At 43.5% G+C, this 19,856-nt stretch overlaps 2 protein-coding genes and 1 long non-coding RNA gene across 4 annotated transcripts; 1 reads left to right on the plus strand and 2 right to left on the minus strand.

The window, feature by feature from the left end:
* Positions 1-851: 851 nt before the first annotated feature.
* Positions 852-2,051, minus strand: LOC131424689 (uncharacterized). Its single transcript, XR_009228105.1, has 2 exons — positions 1,940-2,051; positions 852-1,779 (listed from the first exon to the last, which is right to left on the minus strand). It is a non-coding gene; the product is annotated as an uncharacterized LOC131424689 (long non-coding RNA).
* A 60-nt stretch (positions 2,052-2,111) lies between these two features.
* Positions 2,112-13,356, plus strand: Exosc9 (exosome component 9). The gene is made up of 12 exons (XM_046458476.2): positions 2,112-2,271; positions 2,351-2,445; positions 3,344-3,463; positions 3,580-3,682; positions 4,767-4,904; positions 6,889-6,971; positions 8,183-8,315; positions 9,235-9,323; positions 9,950-10,096; positions 10,704-10,885; positions 12,898-12,976; positions 13,215-13,356. Exons 1-12 carry the CDS (start codon positions 2,206-2,208, stop codon positions 13,297-13,299), a joined length of 1,320 nt encoding a protein of 439 aa, XP_046314432.1. The 5' UTR covers positions 2,112-2,205; the 3' UTR covers positions 13,300-13,356.
* Positions 13,186-19,283, minus strand: Ccna2 (cyclin A2). Of its 2 annotated transcripts, none has more exons than XM_046458479.2 (8): positions 18,931-19,283; positions 18,118-18,361; positions 17,107-17,219; positions 16,728-16,951; positions 15,872-16,079; positions 14,992-15,105; positions 14,507-14,640; positions 13,186-14,127 (listed from the first exon to the last, which is right to left on the minus strand). In XM_046458479.2, the coding sequence occupies exons 1-8, from the start codon at positions 19,135-19,137 to the stop codon at positions 14,079-14,081; spliced, it is 1,293 nt and encodes a 430-aa protein (XP_046314435.1). In that variant the 5' UTR covers positions 19,138-19,283; the 3' UTR covers positions 13,186-14,078. The 2 variants fall into 2 exon arrangements, with proteins under 2 accessions (XP_046314435.1, XP_046314434.1); XM_046458478.2 differs by having other exon boundaries at positions 18,925-19,283.
* Positions 19,284-19,856: the final 573 nt, after the last annotated feature.

Raw genomic sequence — 19,856 nt, forward strand, 5'->3', positions numbered from 1 at the left:
CATTTAACTTGGATGATGCCAGTCACACCAAACATATAGTCTACAGTAGGCCATTGTTGAAATCCTAACACCTGATGTGATGGTATTGGGAAGTGGGGCCTTTGATTAGGTCACGGGGGTAAAGACTTCATGAACAGGATTAGTATTCTCATGAGACCCCAGAGAGCGCCCTTGTTTCCCTGCAGTGAGAGGACAAGAGAACCATCCAAAATAAGAAACAAATCTTAGACACCAAATCTGCTGGGACCTCAATCTTGTACTTCCTAGTTTTGAAATTTTGTGGAAGATTAATTTCTGTTGTTCATAATCACCAGATCTATAGCACAATGTTACAGTGGTCTGGACTAAGACACCGCAGTAACAAGTTAGCACAAACGTAATGGGGCAAAGCAGCATACATCTCTTTGGACAGTTCTGGAGCTCAGAAATCGACATGTCCAGGCAGCTCTGTTCCTTTTGAGAGTTCTGGGAGGAAAAAAACCATTTCCTCGCTCTCTCCTGCTCTGGACTTTCCCACATCCTTTGGTTTGTGGCCCCTTGCATCTTCAAAGCCAGCAGTGGCGTATCTTTTTCTTTCCTGACTTTTGCCTGTCATCATATCTCCCCTCTCCCACTTTCTAACTCCGCCATCTCCCTCACCCAAGGACCCTGGTAATCACAATGAACTCACCCAAATAATCCAGGATAATCCTCTCAAGACCCTTAAGTAACTTCTGCCATACAAGGTAACATACTTCAGTTCCCAGAGACCAAGATATGGGTGTCTTTAGGAAGGACCATTATTTTGCCTATCACATAACCCTAGTGTTAAGTGTGGGTATGTATCTGCATAACAAAGAATTGACCCACAATAACAATTTTAATATGATTTTATTTGTAGAAATCAAATCAACACAGCACTTTTCTGAAACACTTATTGACATTAATTTTTAATAATTTACAAAAAAATCACTTTCTTTCCAACTCCAAATTTCCAATGTGGGAAAGAATAAGACTATTTTGATAAAGTCCCTTTTCATCTCTGAAAGAAGAATTATGAAATGTCCACTAAAAAAAAATCAGGATTTAAATGAACTTAATCAGGAGTTCTGGTGTGAAACTACTACACACATTAATTCACATAACCTCCTATCTTGAAAACTAATCAACTGAGCAGGTAGACATAACTTTCATCCTTTCTTTCTTCCTGACAAGACCCGTCCTCAGACTGAGTCCCCTCCACCTCTCTGCACAGTATTCCTCCTGCTTCAAACACTTCCTTTCTTAGTCATCTTTTCCTGCAACTACTCCTATTAAAATACTAAAATAGGGCCCCTGTTCTTGGAAAATGCAGGACGGTGTGAGAAATTGCTTGATTTTGTTTGTTTAGGTTTTTACTCTCTCTTCAAAAAGAGGATCTAAATTCTTGGAAAGAAAGGACCCTGCCTACCGGTTTTCCCAGCACTTGTTCTTTCTTGGGATACAGTAGCCCTCTTCAGATCCTTACTGAGTACACGGATTGCAAGGGGCGCAAATAACGACTAAAATGTATCACTTGTACGGAGAAAAAGGGTGAGGAGACCGAAGAAACCGCCTGGAGCCCGCGCAGGACGGCCCTGCCTCCGCCGTCCAAAGCACCAGGGACCGGCGGTCACCGAAGGCTCCCCGCCACCGGCCCAGCCCCTCGGGTCTCTCCCACGACACACGCACCACCGTTCCCATTTCGCAGGCGAGTCGGCCCGGGCCGCGGAGGGGGTCGTCGCGATGACCACTGGCGAGTGCCTCTCCGGGAGCCGGGCGCTGAAAAAGAACCGCCGCCGACGGGTGGTTCGAGACGCAGGAGGGAAGAGCTCAGCCCGCGCCGGGAGCGGCGAGGCGCGCGGCAGCTTCCCGACCCTGGCCCCCGCCTCCGAGCCCCGCGGCTCCCCAGCGGCCCCCAGTCCCCCGGCATCGGTCTTACCGACCCCCGCCCGCCGCGATCCGCCGAGGCCGGGGGTGCGAAGTCCGCAGTCCACCCCTCCCGCGCTACTCCAGGAGAACACTCCCGACCAGATCGAGCCTCGCTACCCACCCACCTCGCTCTGAGTCTGCGCACTGGCGGCGGTCGCATGGCGGTGACGTCAGCCCGCCGACGCGCGGCGTGACGCCTGTCTTGCGCGCCGCACGTGGAAGCGCGGGCCGTTTCTCCTCGGACTCCGGTCCGCGTGGGACCCGCGGCCTGACACCATGAAGGAGACACCGCTCTCAAACTGCGAGCGCCGCTTCCTCCTCCGCGCCATCGAGGAAAAGAAGGTAGGCGGCCCGCGGGGCGGGCGGGCCGGACGCCGCTGCCCCGAGCGCGCGGGCGCGTGACCGCACGTTGTGCTTGCAGCGGCTGGACGGCAGGCAGACCTACGACTACAGGAGCATCCGGGTCTCCTTCGGGACGGACTACGGGTGCTGCGTGGTGGAGCTCGGGAAGACGAGGTAACCGCGGGACGAAGGCGGCGCCGAGCCGGGGCGACCTCGCTCGGCCGGGGTTTACGAAGCAGCCCTGAAGTCTGCACACCACTTTGTGTAGAGGTCCAAAGTGAGGGTGTTCCGGAGCGCAGAGCTCGGGTTCTGGGGCCACACGTGGGCTGCCATCAGGAGCGGGTGTCGGCTGCGTGAGTACCACGAAGCTCTGACCGGCACGCGTCCTGTGGACCGTCGCCAGCGCCGGGCACCTGGCCTGTGCGCCCCGCCCCTGTGCACCTGCCCTGCGCGTCCCGCCCCGTGCCCCGCCCCCGTGCGCGCCGTCCCCCGCCCCCGTGCGCGCCGTCCCCCGCTCCTGTGCACCTGCCCTGCGCGTCCCGCCCCGTGCCCCGCCCCTGTGCACGCAGTCCCCCGCCCCTGTGCACGCAGTCCCCCGCCCCTGTGCACCTGCTCCTGCACGCCCCGCCCCTGCGCGCCCCGCCCCTGTGCGCCCCTTGTTCGCCGTGTGGAGGTCCTGAGCACTTGTGGGCCACAGGCCCGCTTTCCTTTTTCCTGAGTGAAATAAGAATTCGAAAGTTGTGAGGACATTAGGTCCTAGTAGCCTGGGAAAGCTCAAGTTTTCTTGCCATCTTGTATCAGTATTTCTTTTAGAAAACAGGGTTAAAAGTCCTTCATTTTCCTCTGCATCTGTGGAATAGTAAATACTGTGATCAGTTACTTTTCTGTTATCTTCTTAGGCATGTTAATGTTTTTTATCTCTGGATGTATTCTGTTAGTATGTTTTATATGTAATCCTTATCTCATGTCCATTTGACATATTGAGAGTAAAATTTAAATTGTTTTATTTCTTACTTTTTTGATAAGAAAGGAAATATATTTAGTTAACATCTTTGTACCTATATCTCTGCAGAGTTCTTGGACAGGTTTCCTGTGAACTTGTTTCTCCAAAACTCAATCGGGCAACAGAAGGTATTCTTTTTTTTAACCTTGAACTCTCTCAGATGGCTGCTCCAGCATTCGAACCTGGCAGGTATTTACATCTTTATCTGGAGTTGCTTTGGTCATAGAAGAACCTGACAGCTGTAACCTGTTGTTTTAATGCCTGGTGTTACATTTCATGACGTTAGCCCATTCCTGTTTTCATAGGCAGTCAGATCTCTTGGTGAAGTTGAACCGACTTTTGGAAAGATGTCTAAGAAATTCAAAGTGTATAGACACTGAATCTCTTTGTGTTGTTGCTGGTGAAAAGGTGAGGAATGAATTCTTAATCTTAGTATGGTTGTTGTTGATTCATTGGTTTCTAGATCTGTGCTTTCATTCTTAGAGCTTTGGTTAATTTAGGTGGTTTTTTTTAAATTTGTTTTTGTGTTGGAGATTAAACCCAGGGTGCTACATCCTCAGCCCTTTTTGCTTTTTATTTGGAGACAGCATCTCTCTAAGTTGTTGAGGGTCTCACTGAGTTGCCCAGGCTGGCCTTGATTTGAGATCCTCCTGCTTCAGCCTCCCTAGTCACTGAGATTACAGGCATGCACTACCATGACGGTGTTTAGTTTTATACTGGTTCATATCACTTCAAGTTTTCCCAGGTGCTGCCCTTAGAATTTTTTGCCATCTCTTTCTTAAGGCATAAGAAAATATCTTAAAAGGGTTAAAATAGCAACTTGGATTTGTATAAAAATGTTTTATTCACAGAATTTGTGGCTCTTTCTTATAAGCTGTCATTTACTTTGGGTGACTTGATAGGAGGAGGTAGTGTTTTCCTTTTTTATGAATAAAGAACATATTGCTCCTTCATGTGGATAGGTTCATTGATTTACATGGGCTGCCTAGTGAGTCATAAGCAGGGCTTACACTGGAAATTTTAGTCAAAAACTTGTATTGTGTGAGAGTATGAGAACTTTATTTTGATAAGGGTGTCTTGTTACGTTTTTTATTCCAAAGAAGTCACATCACTTGTGGCTGAATGTGACACTTTAATTTGCATTTCTTTTAAGGTAATCATATTATCATTTAAAACCTAACATTTTGAGATTTGTAAGTTAGCAGCTAAAATAAAACCATAGTTTTGGAGTTAGGAAAATCTCAGGTATAAATGCTGGGATGATTCCTTTTACTTAGAATATGTAGTTTACTTTTGTCTAATGATTCATATAGAAAGGTAAACTATTAGTATTTCAGATCTGCTTTTTTGGGGGGAGGGTTTAAATTTTTCTGCATTTTTATTGATAAAATAGAAGAATTAATTGGAAGGAAGAAAATTGAACACAGTGTTACTGTTAAATAACCACTGGTTTCGTTTAGTTAGGTTTATTTTTATTTTAAACTTGCTTTAGGTTTGGCAGATACGTGTGGACCTACATTTATTAAATCATGATGGAAACATCATCGATGCTGCCAGCATTGCGGCAATTGTGGCCTTGTGTCACTTCCGAAGGCCTGATGTCTCTGTCCAAGGAGATGAAGTAACCCTGGTAAGCGGCCGTGATTTGAGCCAGACCCTCCCTCCCTATGGATGAACGGGTATTCTCGATGTGCAGACAACTTACTTTAAGTAAAGTCATGTTGTAGATGGCAATTCCATAGGTTGTGAAATATATATAAGGCAAAAGTATATATGGTCAGAATTTTCCTTATTTAGATGTCTTGTCAATATGAATGTAACCTTGAGCTTGGTTTTCCAGAAGAGAATGCAATAACTACTTCTTTGGATTGAACATTAGATGAAATGGTTACCCATGTTTAGGGAGTCACATGTGAAAAATCCATAGTTCTCAGCACTGAAATGCTTATCCTGTGAGAGGCATGCAGAAACTGAACAGGACTGAGGGCCTACAGATTAACCTCTCTCTAGGACTTCTGTTCATTAAGCAAAGTAGATGGCAGGAGTCCATCCGAAACACCTGGAGAGGCTTGTTAAATACATTGCTAGGCTCCACTTCCAGAGTAGGACTGAGGTGAGAATTTGCACTTCTGATACTGATGCTGCAGGTCTGGGACCACATTTTGAAAACCACTGATCTTTGTGCCTGACTTTTGTGCTATGTCAGTTTTTTGTTTCGTTTTGGGTATTGGGAATCAAACTCAGGGGCTTGACCACTGAGCCACATCCCTAGCCCTGTTTTGCATTTATTTAGAGACAGGGTCTCACTGAATTGCTTAGTGCCTTACTGTTGTGAGGCTGGTGGCTTTGAACTCTGAGATCCTCTTGTCTCAGCTTCTGAGCCACTGCGATTACAGGTGTGTGCCACTGCACCCAGCTCAGTTTGATTTATATAAATTACATACTACAATAATGAAAATTCACTGCAGTCATAGTTTGAGCCTGGAAGTTCCAAAAGGAAACATCAGGTGCCCAATTTTTCCAAACAATCTAAAACTAGTTTGGAGCATTCTCTTTATAGACTTAGAGGTAGAGTTTATTAACATTAGAGAAAATGTTCCTTTAGAGAAGGTGGGTGGTTATAGAAAGTAAAAAAAAAAAAAAAGAGAAAAAGTAGAGGCCAGTTAATAAACTTGAAAAATAAATCACTTGTAAGATTATGTGTTGTTACTGTTGAGCATGTAAAATGATATGGCTGTGTTGGAAAAGTTTGGCAGTTTCTCAAAATGTTAAATGTAAACAACATTCTGTATTCAGAAAAATAACAATGGAAGAATAAAATACTCCTCTAATGTGTACATCTTTTAGCACATTTGACCTTATAATATTAAAATAAGTTGAATGGCTTAGAACTAGGGAAAATTTTTTGTAGCAATTGTATGCCTAGGGATCTCTAGGAGGAAAAGAGCGTGTGTGCCTGAGAGATGTATGCAAATGTTCATAGCATTCATTTAATAGCCATGAACAAGAAATGGCCCATAGGTTCACTAGCTGGTAAATGGACAAACACAGGGTACACTGATACAAGGGAGAACTTGGTGTGTTTCATCCACCTGGGGTCCACTGCTGATAACTGCTGCAGGGTGGGTGAAACATGCCAAGTTGAAAGAAGCCAGGCGTGGAGACTGCAGATCACTGGATTCGTCTGTATAGAATACAGAGCAGAGGCCAGTGGGTCAGACAGCAGATCAGCCAGTGGTTGCTTGAGTGGAGGTGAGAGAATTGACTAGTAAAGGACCTTAAGGATTTTGTGGGGTAATGGAAATACACAGTGGGAAGGCAGTGGTGGTGCATACTTATACCCTTGCTAAAAATGGAAAAATGGATCATACTTACAAGAAGTATATTTTATGGGATGTAAGTTATACCTCAATTAGGGTTTTGAAAAATGCATATAATTTTTTATAATTTTAAGGAATCTGAGTGGCCAAGTCAAACAAATGATTGTAAAAGAAGTGATTTAGGTACTCACCAAAATTTAGAAGGAATTTTATTTTTTACTACTTGATTCCCAAGGTGGTATTTTGTATGTTGAGAACTTAAGTATGATTATTGAACCTCTTCTTCTGAAACAGTATGCACCTGAAGAGCGTGATCCTGTACCATTGAGCATCCACCACATGCCCATTTGTGTCAGTTTTGCCTTCTTCCAGCAAGGGTAAGTCGTGCCCTGACATGGGCAGAAATCATAAGCACACAAGTGTGTAGGGCAGATGAGTGACCCTTGTTGATATTGTAGCACCTCGTATTTCCTCCTGAGGGTACTAGTTGGCAAAGACCTTTCTCATAGAAATAACAAAACAATTCCATCATTACTCTTCCCGGTATTTTTCTTTTTGTAGTATACTTAGAATTTGATGAATTTACCCTGGCGCAGTAGTACTTTGCCTTTCTTGAAGTTAAGAATTACGGTGGATTTTAGAGCTGTGTTAGTTCTGGGAGCAAATCACAAGGGAGAATGATTCACGACAAAGAGAAAATCTAGTTTCCTTTGGCTTTCCAGCAGTCTATTCAATGTGTTGCTAAATCCTCTAACAGAAAACGTGGTGTCTCTTAGGTTCATGGGATGGTACTTTTCAGTGAAAGCTTGAGTCTTAATTCTTCAGAAAAAAGGGAGAGCTATAAAAATATGTATTAACAGTGTTGTGCATAAGAATTAGAAGGTCTCAACTTTAGCCATTGTTATGTGGAATTTTATTATAGGGAAATGGACCAGTAATGTCTAATAGAAATAAAATGCCAGCTATATAAATAATTTAAAATTTTCTCAAGATCACATTAAAGGAGGTAGAGAATTTTTATATACTTAACCTAAAATATGTAAAATATTTTCATTTTATTATACTCAATATATTTGTAACTACTCATGAAAATTTTAACATTTTTAAATTTCCATTTAATCTTTGAAATCTAGTGTTTTACATACCCAGTTTGGACCAGTCACATTGCAAGGGCTTATTAATCCCATGTGACTACTGACTGCTGTATTGGATGGTGCAAACGCTACTGCTTTTCCTGTACCATTAGCAGAATCTAGAACAGGATGTTGGGGCAACGTTAACTAATTTAATGGTATCCAGGTTCTTATTAATGAGCCAGAAGTCATTTAATAAGAGATAGCATTAGGTTTGGATTATGTGATGTTTAAGATGTGATTTCACTGCAATAGCAAGAAATAGCCACTTAAGCATTTTTGTTTACAAAAACATATTCTTGACTCCTGTTTCATTAAATTGACTCATACCCACAGGCTTAGGCAACTTTACTGTTGACTTCATTGATGCTGTCTTTAAAAAAAAATTCCATACCCTAAAAATGACAAGTATTTAGCCTCAGGATTTGTTCAGGATCATTTAATATTCATTTCAGAATGTATCTCTTGGTGGATCCTAATGAACGAGAAGAACGGGTAATGGATGGCTTGCTGGTGATTGCCATGAATAAGCATCGAGAGATTTGTACCATCCAGTCCAGTGGTGGGATAATGCTACTGAAAGATCAAGTTAGTGCTTTGACTAATGTGCCTTTAAGAATAGGTCTCTTCTTTTTAGAAGCTTTTTCTTGTCTTTTAACCAAAATCCAGTGAGAGTACTTAATCGATTGATCCTAGGATGTGCGGGAATCAGGTTTCAGTACAGTTGTTACATTCTGTTGACAGTGGACACTGAGGTGTTCTTGTCTCTGGCTGTTCCCACATGTAACCATCCTGAGCCTGACCCTTCCAACTAGAGGAACACTTTTTTTCTTTCAGTGAAGAAAGATACATGTCTTTTTTTTTTTTTAATGGCAAAAGGTAGAAATAAGGTAGGACGATAGTCTTACTTGTAGAATTTGGCTACCACTAGAGTGATTCTCAAACCCAGCCACATGCGAGACTCACATGGAGACTCGTAGAAAGCAGAGTGCTGCTGTGGGACCTGTGGAATAAGTAGAGGAGAGCAGGGGCGCTGCTGGGCTTCCCATCCAGCTCCGCTGTGCACTAACTCTGGGCAAATGATGCTGAGTCTTTGGGCCTGTTTTGTGTGTGTGTGTAAAATAGGATGAGAGGGTAAATAGATGTAGGTATGTAGCAATGTCCAGCATACACTAGGTGCTCAGTAGACACTGGTTTCTGTTGTCCTCATGGCTGGCGTTCTTACTAGCGCCATAGTCAGGCTCCTGTTTCTGTGGATCACTTATGGGAAGGTGCAAACCTGAGCAGGCCTTTCCTGTAGTGTCAGACTGTCATGTAAGAAAGTCTGTCCTGTTAATGCAGTAGTTCTTCAGATGTTAACAGCTCTTCATCTTGCCTTGACTTGTGTTAACAATACATCATTTTCATATTTGGAAAAGCTTAAATTATAAAAATAGGCTAATTTCATGATTGTAGTTTTAAAGCCATATGGTTTGTTGTCTTTAACAGAATTCACTTTTACAAATAGGTTTTGAGATGCAGTAAAATAGCTGGTGTGAAAGTAGCAGAAATTACAGAGCTAATACAGAAAGCTCTGGAGAATGACCAAAAAGTTAGGTAAGTTTTAACTTTTTCAGAACTAAATGGTCTTTTTAATACATATTTCTGGGCCTTTCTTGTTCAAAGTCAACAATATAATTATCACACTTGATCTGTCCTTATTTGTTAACCTTAATTGAATATACTACTTGTGTTTTTGAAAGTTGATTAAATTCTATTATATTTTCTTCCTGTTTTTAAACATTACTTGTATTGAAAATCCATAAGATTTTTCTTTAAAAATTCACATTTTCTTAGGGGAAAAACAATCTGGTAACTCAGTTAATGGAAAGAACACAAATAGGTTGATTCCCATCTCTACTTCTTACTGTGTTACCTTACCAAGATATGTAATTTAGGACTTCAGTCTCTTTTGTACCATATGTGAGGCTAATGCCTTCTTGGTAGGGCTGATTGAGGATCAGAGAATGCACTGTAAGCACCTAGCACATGCCTGGTACACGATTCCATAAATGATAATTATGGGAATTTGTTGTTATTTCCTTGACAGGCATGTTAGTAAAATAGACTATTCCAATATTTCTCACCACTGAAGGATAAAATACTTTTTCTTCACTGTTTTTTTCTTTCATCTGTCTTTATCATTCTCCGTCCACCCACCCACAACAAAAACCCACATACAGGAAAGAAGGTGGAAAGTTTGGCTTTGCAGAGTCTATAGCAAATCAAAGAATCACAGCATTTAAAATGGAAAAGGCCCCCATCGATACCTCAGATGTAGAGGAGAAAGCAGAAGAGATCATCGCTGAAGCTGAGCCTCCTCCAGAAGTGTATCTTTGTTGTGTGTTTGTGCATAACAGGATGGATAGCACTGTTGGCTTTACTGATGTTGTGTATGCATACTGACATTTCTTTTCTGAAATGCTGTTAGAGAAAAAACTTAAGAAAGTAATATGAGTCATATGAAGTCGACAATTTAACATCTAGCTTCTCTTTGGTTACTCTGCAGGAACCAGAAAATTCTCAATTGTGAGACCCATTTTAGGGACTGGAGGTGTGTTTCAGTGGTAGAGCACTTGCTTAGCATGTGCAAGGCCCATCCCTAACACTGCCCAAAAATATTTTTATAGTATTTTCATTTTCCTTTGAAAATTTGTTATTTAGTATCAATGGCATGGTCAGGTTACCTTATACACTATTACACTTTATTCTTAAAAATATTTGTTTACTAAATTTACAACTGTCTTTTATTTCTCTTACCACTGGTGTCCATAAAATCCCGAGTTATATATTTTTCATTGTTCAGCTCTCCATACTACAGCTGTATTCTTTTCCATGAGAATTTGAGAAATCATTGAATAAATCTTACAAGATACGACTTTTTCCATCAGTTCAAGTAGCAGTACTTTTGCTCTTCAGTTTTCTTAACTTGTGAAGCATTGCCGAACCTGTGTTGTGGACTCCCGGAACTGCCCAGATCGGAGAGGGAGTAGAGAACACCTGGGGTGTACTTGAAGACTCTGAGAAGGAAGGTGAGGACGAAGGTGGCAGTGACGAGGCTGTCCTTTCTGATGACGTGAAGATGGACACAGCAGAGGTTTCCAATATTGGAAGCCAAGGTAAGTGATGCTGCTCAGGAGTATTGTAGATACCTGTCTCCAGAAGCGTGTGCCTGACCTGTGTGCAGCTATGTAACACAGATAGTCTGTAGAGATCTGTGGAGAATATAGAGCAGCTACACGTGGGGTATGTGACCCTTTCTTGGAGGGGCTAAATATTTTGTGATTTAAATTTCAACCAAATGGGACTAATTGCAACATTAACATCAATTCTTTTTTTAAAGAATGTTTATTTTCGTGTAGTGGTAGACTTTTTAGCATATAAAGTTATGGCAACATTTTTAATTAAAAATTTTTTTGTACTCGTATCTGGGCCAGTTTAAAGGGTTTAAATGAGTTTTCTAGTTTTTAGACTCAAAAAAACTTATCTTACATCATGTAGTACAAACTTTCTACAAGAAGCAGTAACTCTGCATCTGTATAGAAGCCACTAGCCCCTTGTGGCTTACTACTAAACATTTGAAATGGGTTTGTCTGAGGGACTGAATTTAAATTTAATTATAGCTAACATAAAATTAAATGCCGTATGTGGCTAGTGGCTGCGTATTAGTGGAGAATTAAAGGACACAAAATTTCTAGAAATGCCTGAAATACTGTCCATCGTATGTGTACCTTGCATTCTAAAAGCTGAGGAAATGAAGACGTTTATTTTTGCCTATGGATCCTTTTGCTTTTATGAATACAAAATTCTGCCTGGCCCATTTAAGATCAGGAATTGCTTTTCTTGGTAAAAGTTCTGGTAAATGGGTGAAGAGAAAACTCTCGGTGAGAACTTACACAGTTTTCCCAGGGGCTGTTTCTGTTTGGTGTTATTTAAGTAGCTATTTACCAATGGAATAAGCTGTTTACCCCAGGACTCGTGTTCACAAGGATTTCCACATCAACCTATGTAGCTCCTTTTTTTAAAAAATTGTTTTAATTAGTTACACTTGACAGTACAATGATCTTGACATATCGTACATTTGAATCAGATGGGGTATAATTTCTCATTTTGGTCATGCAGTCACGTATGTAGCAGCTCCTTTTTAAATGCTGCACAAATCCAGCACCACTGCATGTACCCAGCAGCCTAGCCATTCTCTCATTGAGGACTCTGGCTGCCTTTCCTTACCTCCTTCCAGTGCTGGTGTCCTTGCACTTATACTTCATAAAGTTAATAGTTCGACATTTTATTTCTGGTTCGAAGACTAATATTTTCAATTAAATAATGAAACTGGGAGGATGGAGTCAATATTCCCAAAGGATGTGAACAGAGCAGGTGCGAACTGAAACTATGAAGAATTAATAGGCAATCAACCAATGAGGAAAAGGGTTGACTTGTGTGTGTGTGTATAAAGTGTGTTCATTATTAATGCTGTGGATAAAAATAGGCAAAAGAAAATGGCCCATTAACATTTTTAATGGTCAGTCCTTGTAATAATGAAAGAAATAAATTCAAAGAAAAAAGTAATAATATATTTTGGCTACTGATTAGGCAGTATTAAATAGCAGTATCTACAAGGTTCAATGAGAAATGTTTTCTCATTTCCACTTCTTAGAGGAATTGGAACAGTATTTCTGGATGGAGTTGGTTAAAAAAAAAAAAATCTTGGAATGTGCCTTTTGACCCAACAGTTCTGCTTCTGTTTATAATGGAAGACAACAGCAGCTGCTAAGGTGGACCTTGTCCCTTCTTACCTAGAGCAGCACCAACAGCTTAGCTAGAGTCCTGACTGCAGGTCATCTGCAGATCAGATCTGATAGATGCTGCATAGATTCCCCCTGAATACTCCTGTGTGTTCAGCCTTTACAAACACAACTAAAGGAAATGAGAATTGTTAGAGGAGAGTTTTTCTGAGCTCTAAGGAACGACTTCAGAGAGAAAGATTTGGGAAGAACAAAGTTTATGGATCTGTAAACCCCAGAAAGCAGCTGGGGGGGTCTCAGTGTGGAATGGAGTTTGGAATCACACATAAATTCATGGGAATTTTCAGGAGATTACTTATATTGCTTTCCATGGTATTTTCTTCAAGATGCCCCTATAGTGCTCTCAGACAGTGAAGAAGAAGAAATGATCATTTTAGAACCAGACAAGAATCCAAAGAAAATAAGGTACAAATTTCCACTTTATTGCCCTCTGGTTCTGTGCTATCTTCCCCTTTTTCATTCCTGTTCATTCACTCTGGTTATAAGAAGTCAGTGCCCAGTTCTGTAGACATGAGATGACTTTCAAAGTTTTTACTCTCACAGCTACCACATTTCATATCCTACTAGAAAAACAATGAAGCCCTAATTTAATGATCCAAAATTCAACAAGCATGTCATCAGTGAACTGTTACTTTATTCACAGAACACAGATCGTCAGTGCAAAACAAGAAAAAGCACCAAGTAAAAAGCCAGCAAGAAAAAGAAAAAAGAAGAGAATTGTTAACTAACAATAAGTTGTATATTTGCATATATAGCTATTAAAAGGATAATTTATTCAGTACAAACTACTCTGGGTATTTTTTTTATTCATAATTCCAATATAAAGCCTGATGTTTTTTTTTTTTAATGTCAGCTTTAAAATGAACCTCCAAAGTGATTTTTGACTGTTCATATGCGCAAAAAGCTTCCCAAACCATTTTCAACCTCTTCTGTGGCCTGGGTAGAGTCTAGAAGTTGATGAGGAATCAAAAAAAATCACTTTCAGAGGCTGCTGCAGGGTGTTTACACAGAGCTGAGTCTGAGGGTCTCACTGTGCGAGCAGGCGGTTTAGTCCAGGCGTGTTTAGTTGGTGACCGTCAGCACACTAGTCCAGTTGTTGAGGAAATGAGTGCCAGGATTTTTCAGGGTGTTTTAGAGGAAGGCTCCTCACTCCCCACTGCACAACAAACTACAAACAAATTGTCTTTTCCAAGAGAATCTGGAACAAGTCATATTTAAACCTCCAATTAACTAAGTCAAAGATTTCCAAGTCGATTTATTATTATCCTGACAGCTGGCATCATTAATACTTTAACAAAACCACTTAAAATTAGCCAAATATCTAGGATAGATACATGTACAAAAGATATACAAATTAAAACCATTAAAAAAAGTAATAGATACCATAATTTGTCCTTGACCATAACTTCTATGTTCATAAATGATTGTGAAATGACAACCCAAGATAAAAACTGTACACCATGTACTCTGAGGGATTTACATCTTAGAAAACAGGCAGTCTTCCACGTTACACGTTTAGTGTCTCTGGTGGGTTGAGGAGAGAAACTCCATGATACCTGTAAATTAAAAAGTCTTGTTAGTAAATATTCACTGGCAAGGGAGACCTGTGCTGTGTGCGCTGGGCCCTCAGAAATGTTCTTCCTGTCTGTCTGGTTAGGTTGTTTTAGAATTGCTGTCGGATCCCCTTCCTCTCCCCTCACCCCCAGCTGCAAGACAAAGCATCATTTACATCCTTCTCCAAGCTCCAAGAGATCAGGGTTTTTGTTTTGTTTTGGCGGTTCTGGGGATGGAACCCAGGACCTGGCTCATGCTAGGAAAGTAGTCCACCCTGATGCCACAGCCTGAGAAGAGCTCCATAAAGAAGCTGTGGCAAACCCCATGTATGCTTTGATAAAGTAAAATGTCACAGTCTGGAAACATGTGCTCGGCTCTTACTTCGAATGCTTGTACTTCTCCCTTATGGACTGCTGTGCATGCTGCGGGGCTCTGAGGTAGGTCTGGTGGAGGTCCAGGAGACAGGGCTTGAGGCTTTCCAGGGTGTATCCGGTCTTCTGTACCAGCGATTCAGGCTACGGGAGGGGCAGGGAACCAGAGTGCCGTCGTTAACAGGGGACACTGAAAACAGTGAGCCTGTGGTCAGCTGGCTCTTCACCACCACCCACCCACCCCACATCTACTTTCTCAGGCCATTCCTACGCCTTGATCCTTTCTCACTACTTTCCCCACCAGCACCATGAACTGCAGCCTCCGTGGGGCCTGAAATCCTAAGCACACCTTTCAAATCCAAGCTCACAACTAAGCCTTTCCCCTAACATGTTCAATAGGAAAGACGTCTTCAACAGTACGCATACTGGAATAGTTTTCCAAATAACAGCACCTGGACAACCCGGGCCTGGGACAGCCTGCAGTGTCATACTCACCCAGCTCTGGCCTGTGACAGTGTAGAGAGCCAAGTGAAAGGCTGCTCCAGCAACGACTGATGGCAGGTACTTCAGGTACGGGTCGGCATCTATCAAACTCAACTCTCCCAAGAACTGTAATGACAAATACTCGAGGACCTAGAGCTCTAGAATTCAAACCTCAGACCCTTTCCTTCTGACCTATTTTTTTTCTTGTCTTTGATACTGCCTCTGTGACAACCCTGGAAAAAATACATAGCCGCATCTTTACACCCCACTATCATGGTGTCTCACTCCACTTTCATCCTGCATTCCCCTCTAAGAACTAAAGACAGTGCTCCTGGCTACCATTTTCCCCACACTTTGTCCTCAAACCACTACTCCTTAGTGCTTTCCCAATACACAGCTGTCCCTCGGTGTCCATGCTGATGATCCTCTTCCAGCACCCACCCATTCACTCGAACACACCAAACCAGTGGATGCTCATGTCCCACATATGTGGATGGTCTAGCACTTGTATATGCTTACACACCCTCCTGCATACTTTAAACCATCTCTAGGTCACTTGTAATTCTTCACGTAAACTTTATATAGTTATTGTTTAGAGAGTAATGAAAAAAAAAGTCTGTACTTGTTCAGTGTAGATGCAGTTTGATTTTCCCCTGACAACTTTCAGTCCATGATTGGTTGAATTTATGAGTGGAGAACCTAGAGATAGGGAGCGCCAACCATGTACTGTCTTTCACCTATGGTAGGCTTTTTTCCATACTGCAACATTAATCTGTCCCCAGAATACTAAATCTCTTGAGCAAAGCAAATTCTACATTTGTATGTAGAATTAAACTCACGCTCACCTCTAATTATTATATAGGAATCTCCAACAAAATAATAAGTAACTTACCATTGCTAAACTTTCAACCTTACAGTTTGCAGGCTGCTGATGTAGAAAGTATTGGGTAAGAAACTGATTTACTGTTGGTGCAGCTAGGTCAAAAGCAAGGACTTTCAAAACTAGGTGCTCCATTCTCAGCACCTGTTTCTTGGTATAGGTATCATCGGTGATGTACACAAACTCGGCTACTTCTGGGGGGTATATTTCTTCAAACTTTCTACAATGAAAAAAGTTTAAATAGTAAGTCCTTTTAAGAGAAGCAAGCCTCCCAGCTCTGCAATCCCATTTGCAGAATACACAGAATGACCCCAAACCCACTTTTTACCAACTGCACTTTCACGGATACGTGACCATTGTTTCTAGCAGAGACCTTCAACTACTACTAAAAGACCCAAATCCAAGAAAACTTGTGACATATTCCTCCCAGTGCAGCACAGAACTGAGTGAGAGACATGAGATTTCCCAGGATAGGACCAATGCCAGAGCTCACAAGGTAGCTAGAAACTTAGGTAAACAGACATTTGATGTTTCCATTTTTAAATTCCATCTTCATGCCTTAGTAGAAGACATTATTTGTATGTCAAAAAGCACTTTGTTATGGAAGGAACCACACTTTCAAGCTTGGTAATCTAATCATTGTAAAATATGATATTTCATGTTCATTGGAGGTATCCTGGAATCCAGTTCCGAAGACCACTGTTCTAGATTAGAACAATTTCATCCTCAGTCCCCTCAGCTCGCACACCACAGCCATCCCTAAAGTACTCTGACTCTGGCCTGTGTATGTAAGGACGTCACAGCTGAGATCACATTCTTTTCCCGTATGGAAAGGAGAGGCTCAGACAGGAAGGAACAGTGGACTTACGAGGCTAGCAGCATGGCAGCTGTGCCCACAAGCTGAAGTTTCCCTCTCAGCACTGACATGGACGAGAGGAACCTGTCGATGTAGTTCACAGCCAAGTGCAGGGTCTCATTCTGTAGTTTATATTCTTCTCCCACTTCAACCAGCCAGTCCACAAGGATAGCCCGCATACTGTTAGTGATGTCTGGCTGCTTCTTCATGTAGCCCACTCTAGGCTTACACTTGACCTGTCCAGGAAAAGTCAGTAGTGTTAGACCATTCACCATCAACAGAGGTCTGCGTGCTGTGAACTGAAGTGCAGCACTGGAAAGACAGTGACCCCTCTGCACTCCACTCAGCTGCTCTTAGTGAACCTAGTGTGCAGAGTGGGCTCAGCCCTTACCTCCATTTCCCTAAGGTATGTGTGAATATCCTCGTGGTAGTCGGGCACTTCATTAACACTCACTGGCTTTTCATCTTCTAACACAATTGATATATCCATAGTGTGTGGCGACTCTGAGAGAATTCAAAAGACAAGATGAATTGCTTTCATTTGATTTAGTAGCTAAAAATGACCCCTATACGGAGTCTAATAATACCAAGGCATTTATTTCATTCAACTAAAAAGGACTTCTCATGGCAAAGTACCTGGAATGTTTTACTCTAGTTTTAGTATCTGTTTACATAGATTTAGAATTGGTTCCAATTAATGAGACAAATGTTGATAAGCCACTAACAGGAGACTGAGTATTAAAGTATCATTCATCTTCCATGAGAGATGGGAGCAGATGGTATGTGATTCTATTAGGAGAGCACTTACTGTCCCAAGTTTTGAATAGTATCTAAGGTTTTCCCTAAGAGAATTCAGACCCCATAGCCAGACATTTTCAGAGCACAATTAGGTATCAGCTAGAATCAGAACTTTATCAGAAAGTGAAGAAACAGCACAAAACTATAAGCAGGGCTGTCTACAGCAGCTACTATTTTTGTGGGTTAGGGAAAACAGCCATGTTTTCCCTACTAACTTGGTACAGCTACTAACTTAGAGAAGGACAGTATCACTTGCAGATGATCACTCAGAATGGTTTTACAGAAAAAAATGTTAGTTATAACTATTTATGTCTTCAAATAACACTCTCTGAAATGGTATCTGAAAAGTGAAGCTATGAATATAACTGGAATCCATTCTCTGAAACAATCAAATGGGATCAGATTCAAATAAGAATTCAAGGTCTATTTAATCAGTATGCAAATTAAGTTGGTAGAGTTCACAAAAGGGCATGAGGATCTAGGTCTTGTAGGTCACTAGGTCAAGTATCAGGGTGACAGTAGAGGAAGATCCCATCTTCTCTAAGCCTGTTATACAAAACTTCCATACAGTGTATCATAACAAATAGAGTGTCTTAAAACTTACCAAAACTACCATCCATCGGATAATCCAGAGGCACCAGAGGTTTTCTTGGTCCAGGTAAAGTAGCAGCTGTACTAAAAGCCAGGACATTCTCACACTCTGTTCTTTTTTCAGATGGCCTCTTTTGAGTCTCCTCCTCTGCTTCATCCACATGAATGGTGAATGCAGGCTGTTTACTGTTTGCCTTCCAAGGAGGAACAGCAGTGACATGCTCATCATTCACGGGAAGATCCTTTAGAGGTGCGACCTAACGGGAAAGAATAACAGGCTTTGAGCTTATTCAATGGAGTTTTACCTTTTTCCCCTTGTAACTAATCAGAACTACGTGGAGTTAAAATAACCAAGGCTTCAAGGATGGGGTGTCAGGCTAAATAAGTTTAGGAAAAGAGGAAAAAAGTACTTATTCACCACTTTCACCCCAGGGTGGAGCAACAGAGCAAATCCGGCTAAAATGGCGGAATTTACCAAAAGCAAAATGTTTTTCAGACCCCTTCCCGAAACGGAGGTAACTCCTAGAGCAGACGGGTGGGGGTGGGGGATCCGGTCCTGGCAGTGCCTGGGGTTTGAAAGTGGAGAGGAAGGCTGGAAGCTGGGCGAAGGCCAATTCACGCTGTAGGGCTTGATCTGACCCCATTATCTACAGAAAGATGCTTCCACTAGGGAGCATGCTAAGAATAATGGGAGACGCTACTCCAGCGGCAACCCACGTACCAGAAAACCTGGGACCGAGTGGACTCTGGACCCCAGCCCCTAAAGAGCCGAGAGGCGCTCCCAAGTCCCGCCCAGCCGCCCTCCTGCAGACCCCTGCACCTTTACCCGGCGCGTCTTGGGCTTCTGCGGCGCGGGACACCGCGGGTTCGCGGCCTTCAGCACAGCCAGCGCGGCCTGGGTCCGCGGCTGCGGGGCGGGCGCCTTCTCCGGGTTGATGTTCTCCTGGTCCTCCTGGAACCCCGTCTGCTGCAGCGCCGGCAGTGCAGGGCCCGTCTCGAGGGCCGCAGGCCGCGGCGCGGAGCTGCCCAACATCGCGGATCCCGGGGGCGCGAGGCGGTCAGCCCGCGCGCCAAGCAGCGTGCGCTTGCCCGCCCGCCGGGGACGCTCCAGCCCTGGCCGTCCGCCGCGGCCCAGCCAGCCTGGCCGCCGCGGCTCACCGGCTTGGACCCGCGCAGGACGCACCGGATCGCCAAGGGTGGAGCAGGCGCGGCGCGGCGCGGCCCGGCGCGGAGGCGCGGACGCCCGAGATGCAGCCAGCCGGCAGCCCGCCGTGCGGCGGCTGTTCCTGCAGTTCAAGTATCCCGCGACTATTGAAATGGACCAATGAGCGCTCCGGCCGTGACGTCAGCCAGAGCGACGGGCGCCACGAGCGCGGGGGCCTCCGGGCAAGGGACTGGGCCACGCAGGCAGGGGCGACGGGGTAGAGGCGGGGGCGGGGCTGCGCAGGGACGACGGGGTAGAGGCGGGGGCGGAGCTGCGCAGGGAGGACGGGCGCCGGGTGGGGCCACGCCGGGCCTGGGGCGGGGACTGGCGCCAAGCTTCCCTAGGCGCCCACCCCCCCGCGTCCCTAAGCTTCTAGGGACTGATGGAATTAAACTCCAGCAACTGCAGGGTGCTGCCCGTCTGCAGCCTCGGCACTCCGGCCCCCAAGGCCAGGTGATTCCGCGTCTCTGGCTCCGCCTGCAGTTGTTAACTGGGCGGAAGGACGTCTGCACGTCAGGGTTGGAAAGGCCGAGCCTCCCGAGGCTGAA

This window comes from Marmota monax, unplaced genomic scaffold (assembly GCF_021218885.2).
Source record: "Marmota monax isolate L192 unplaced genomic scaffold, Marmota_monax_Labrador192_F-V1.1 WCK01_AAM20220418_F8-fsc00378, whole genome shotgun sequence".
NCBI lineage: Eukaryota > Metazoa > Chordata > Mammalia > Rodentia > Sciuridae > Marmota > Marmota monax.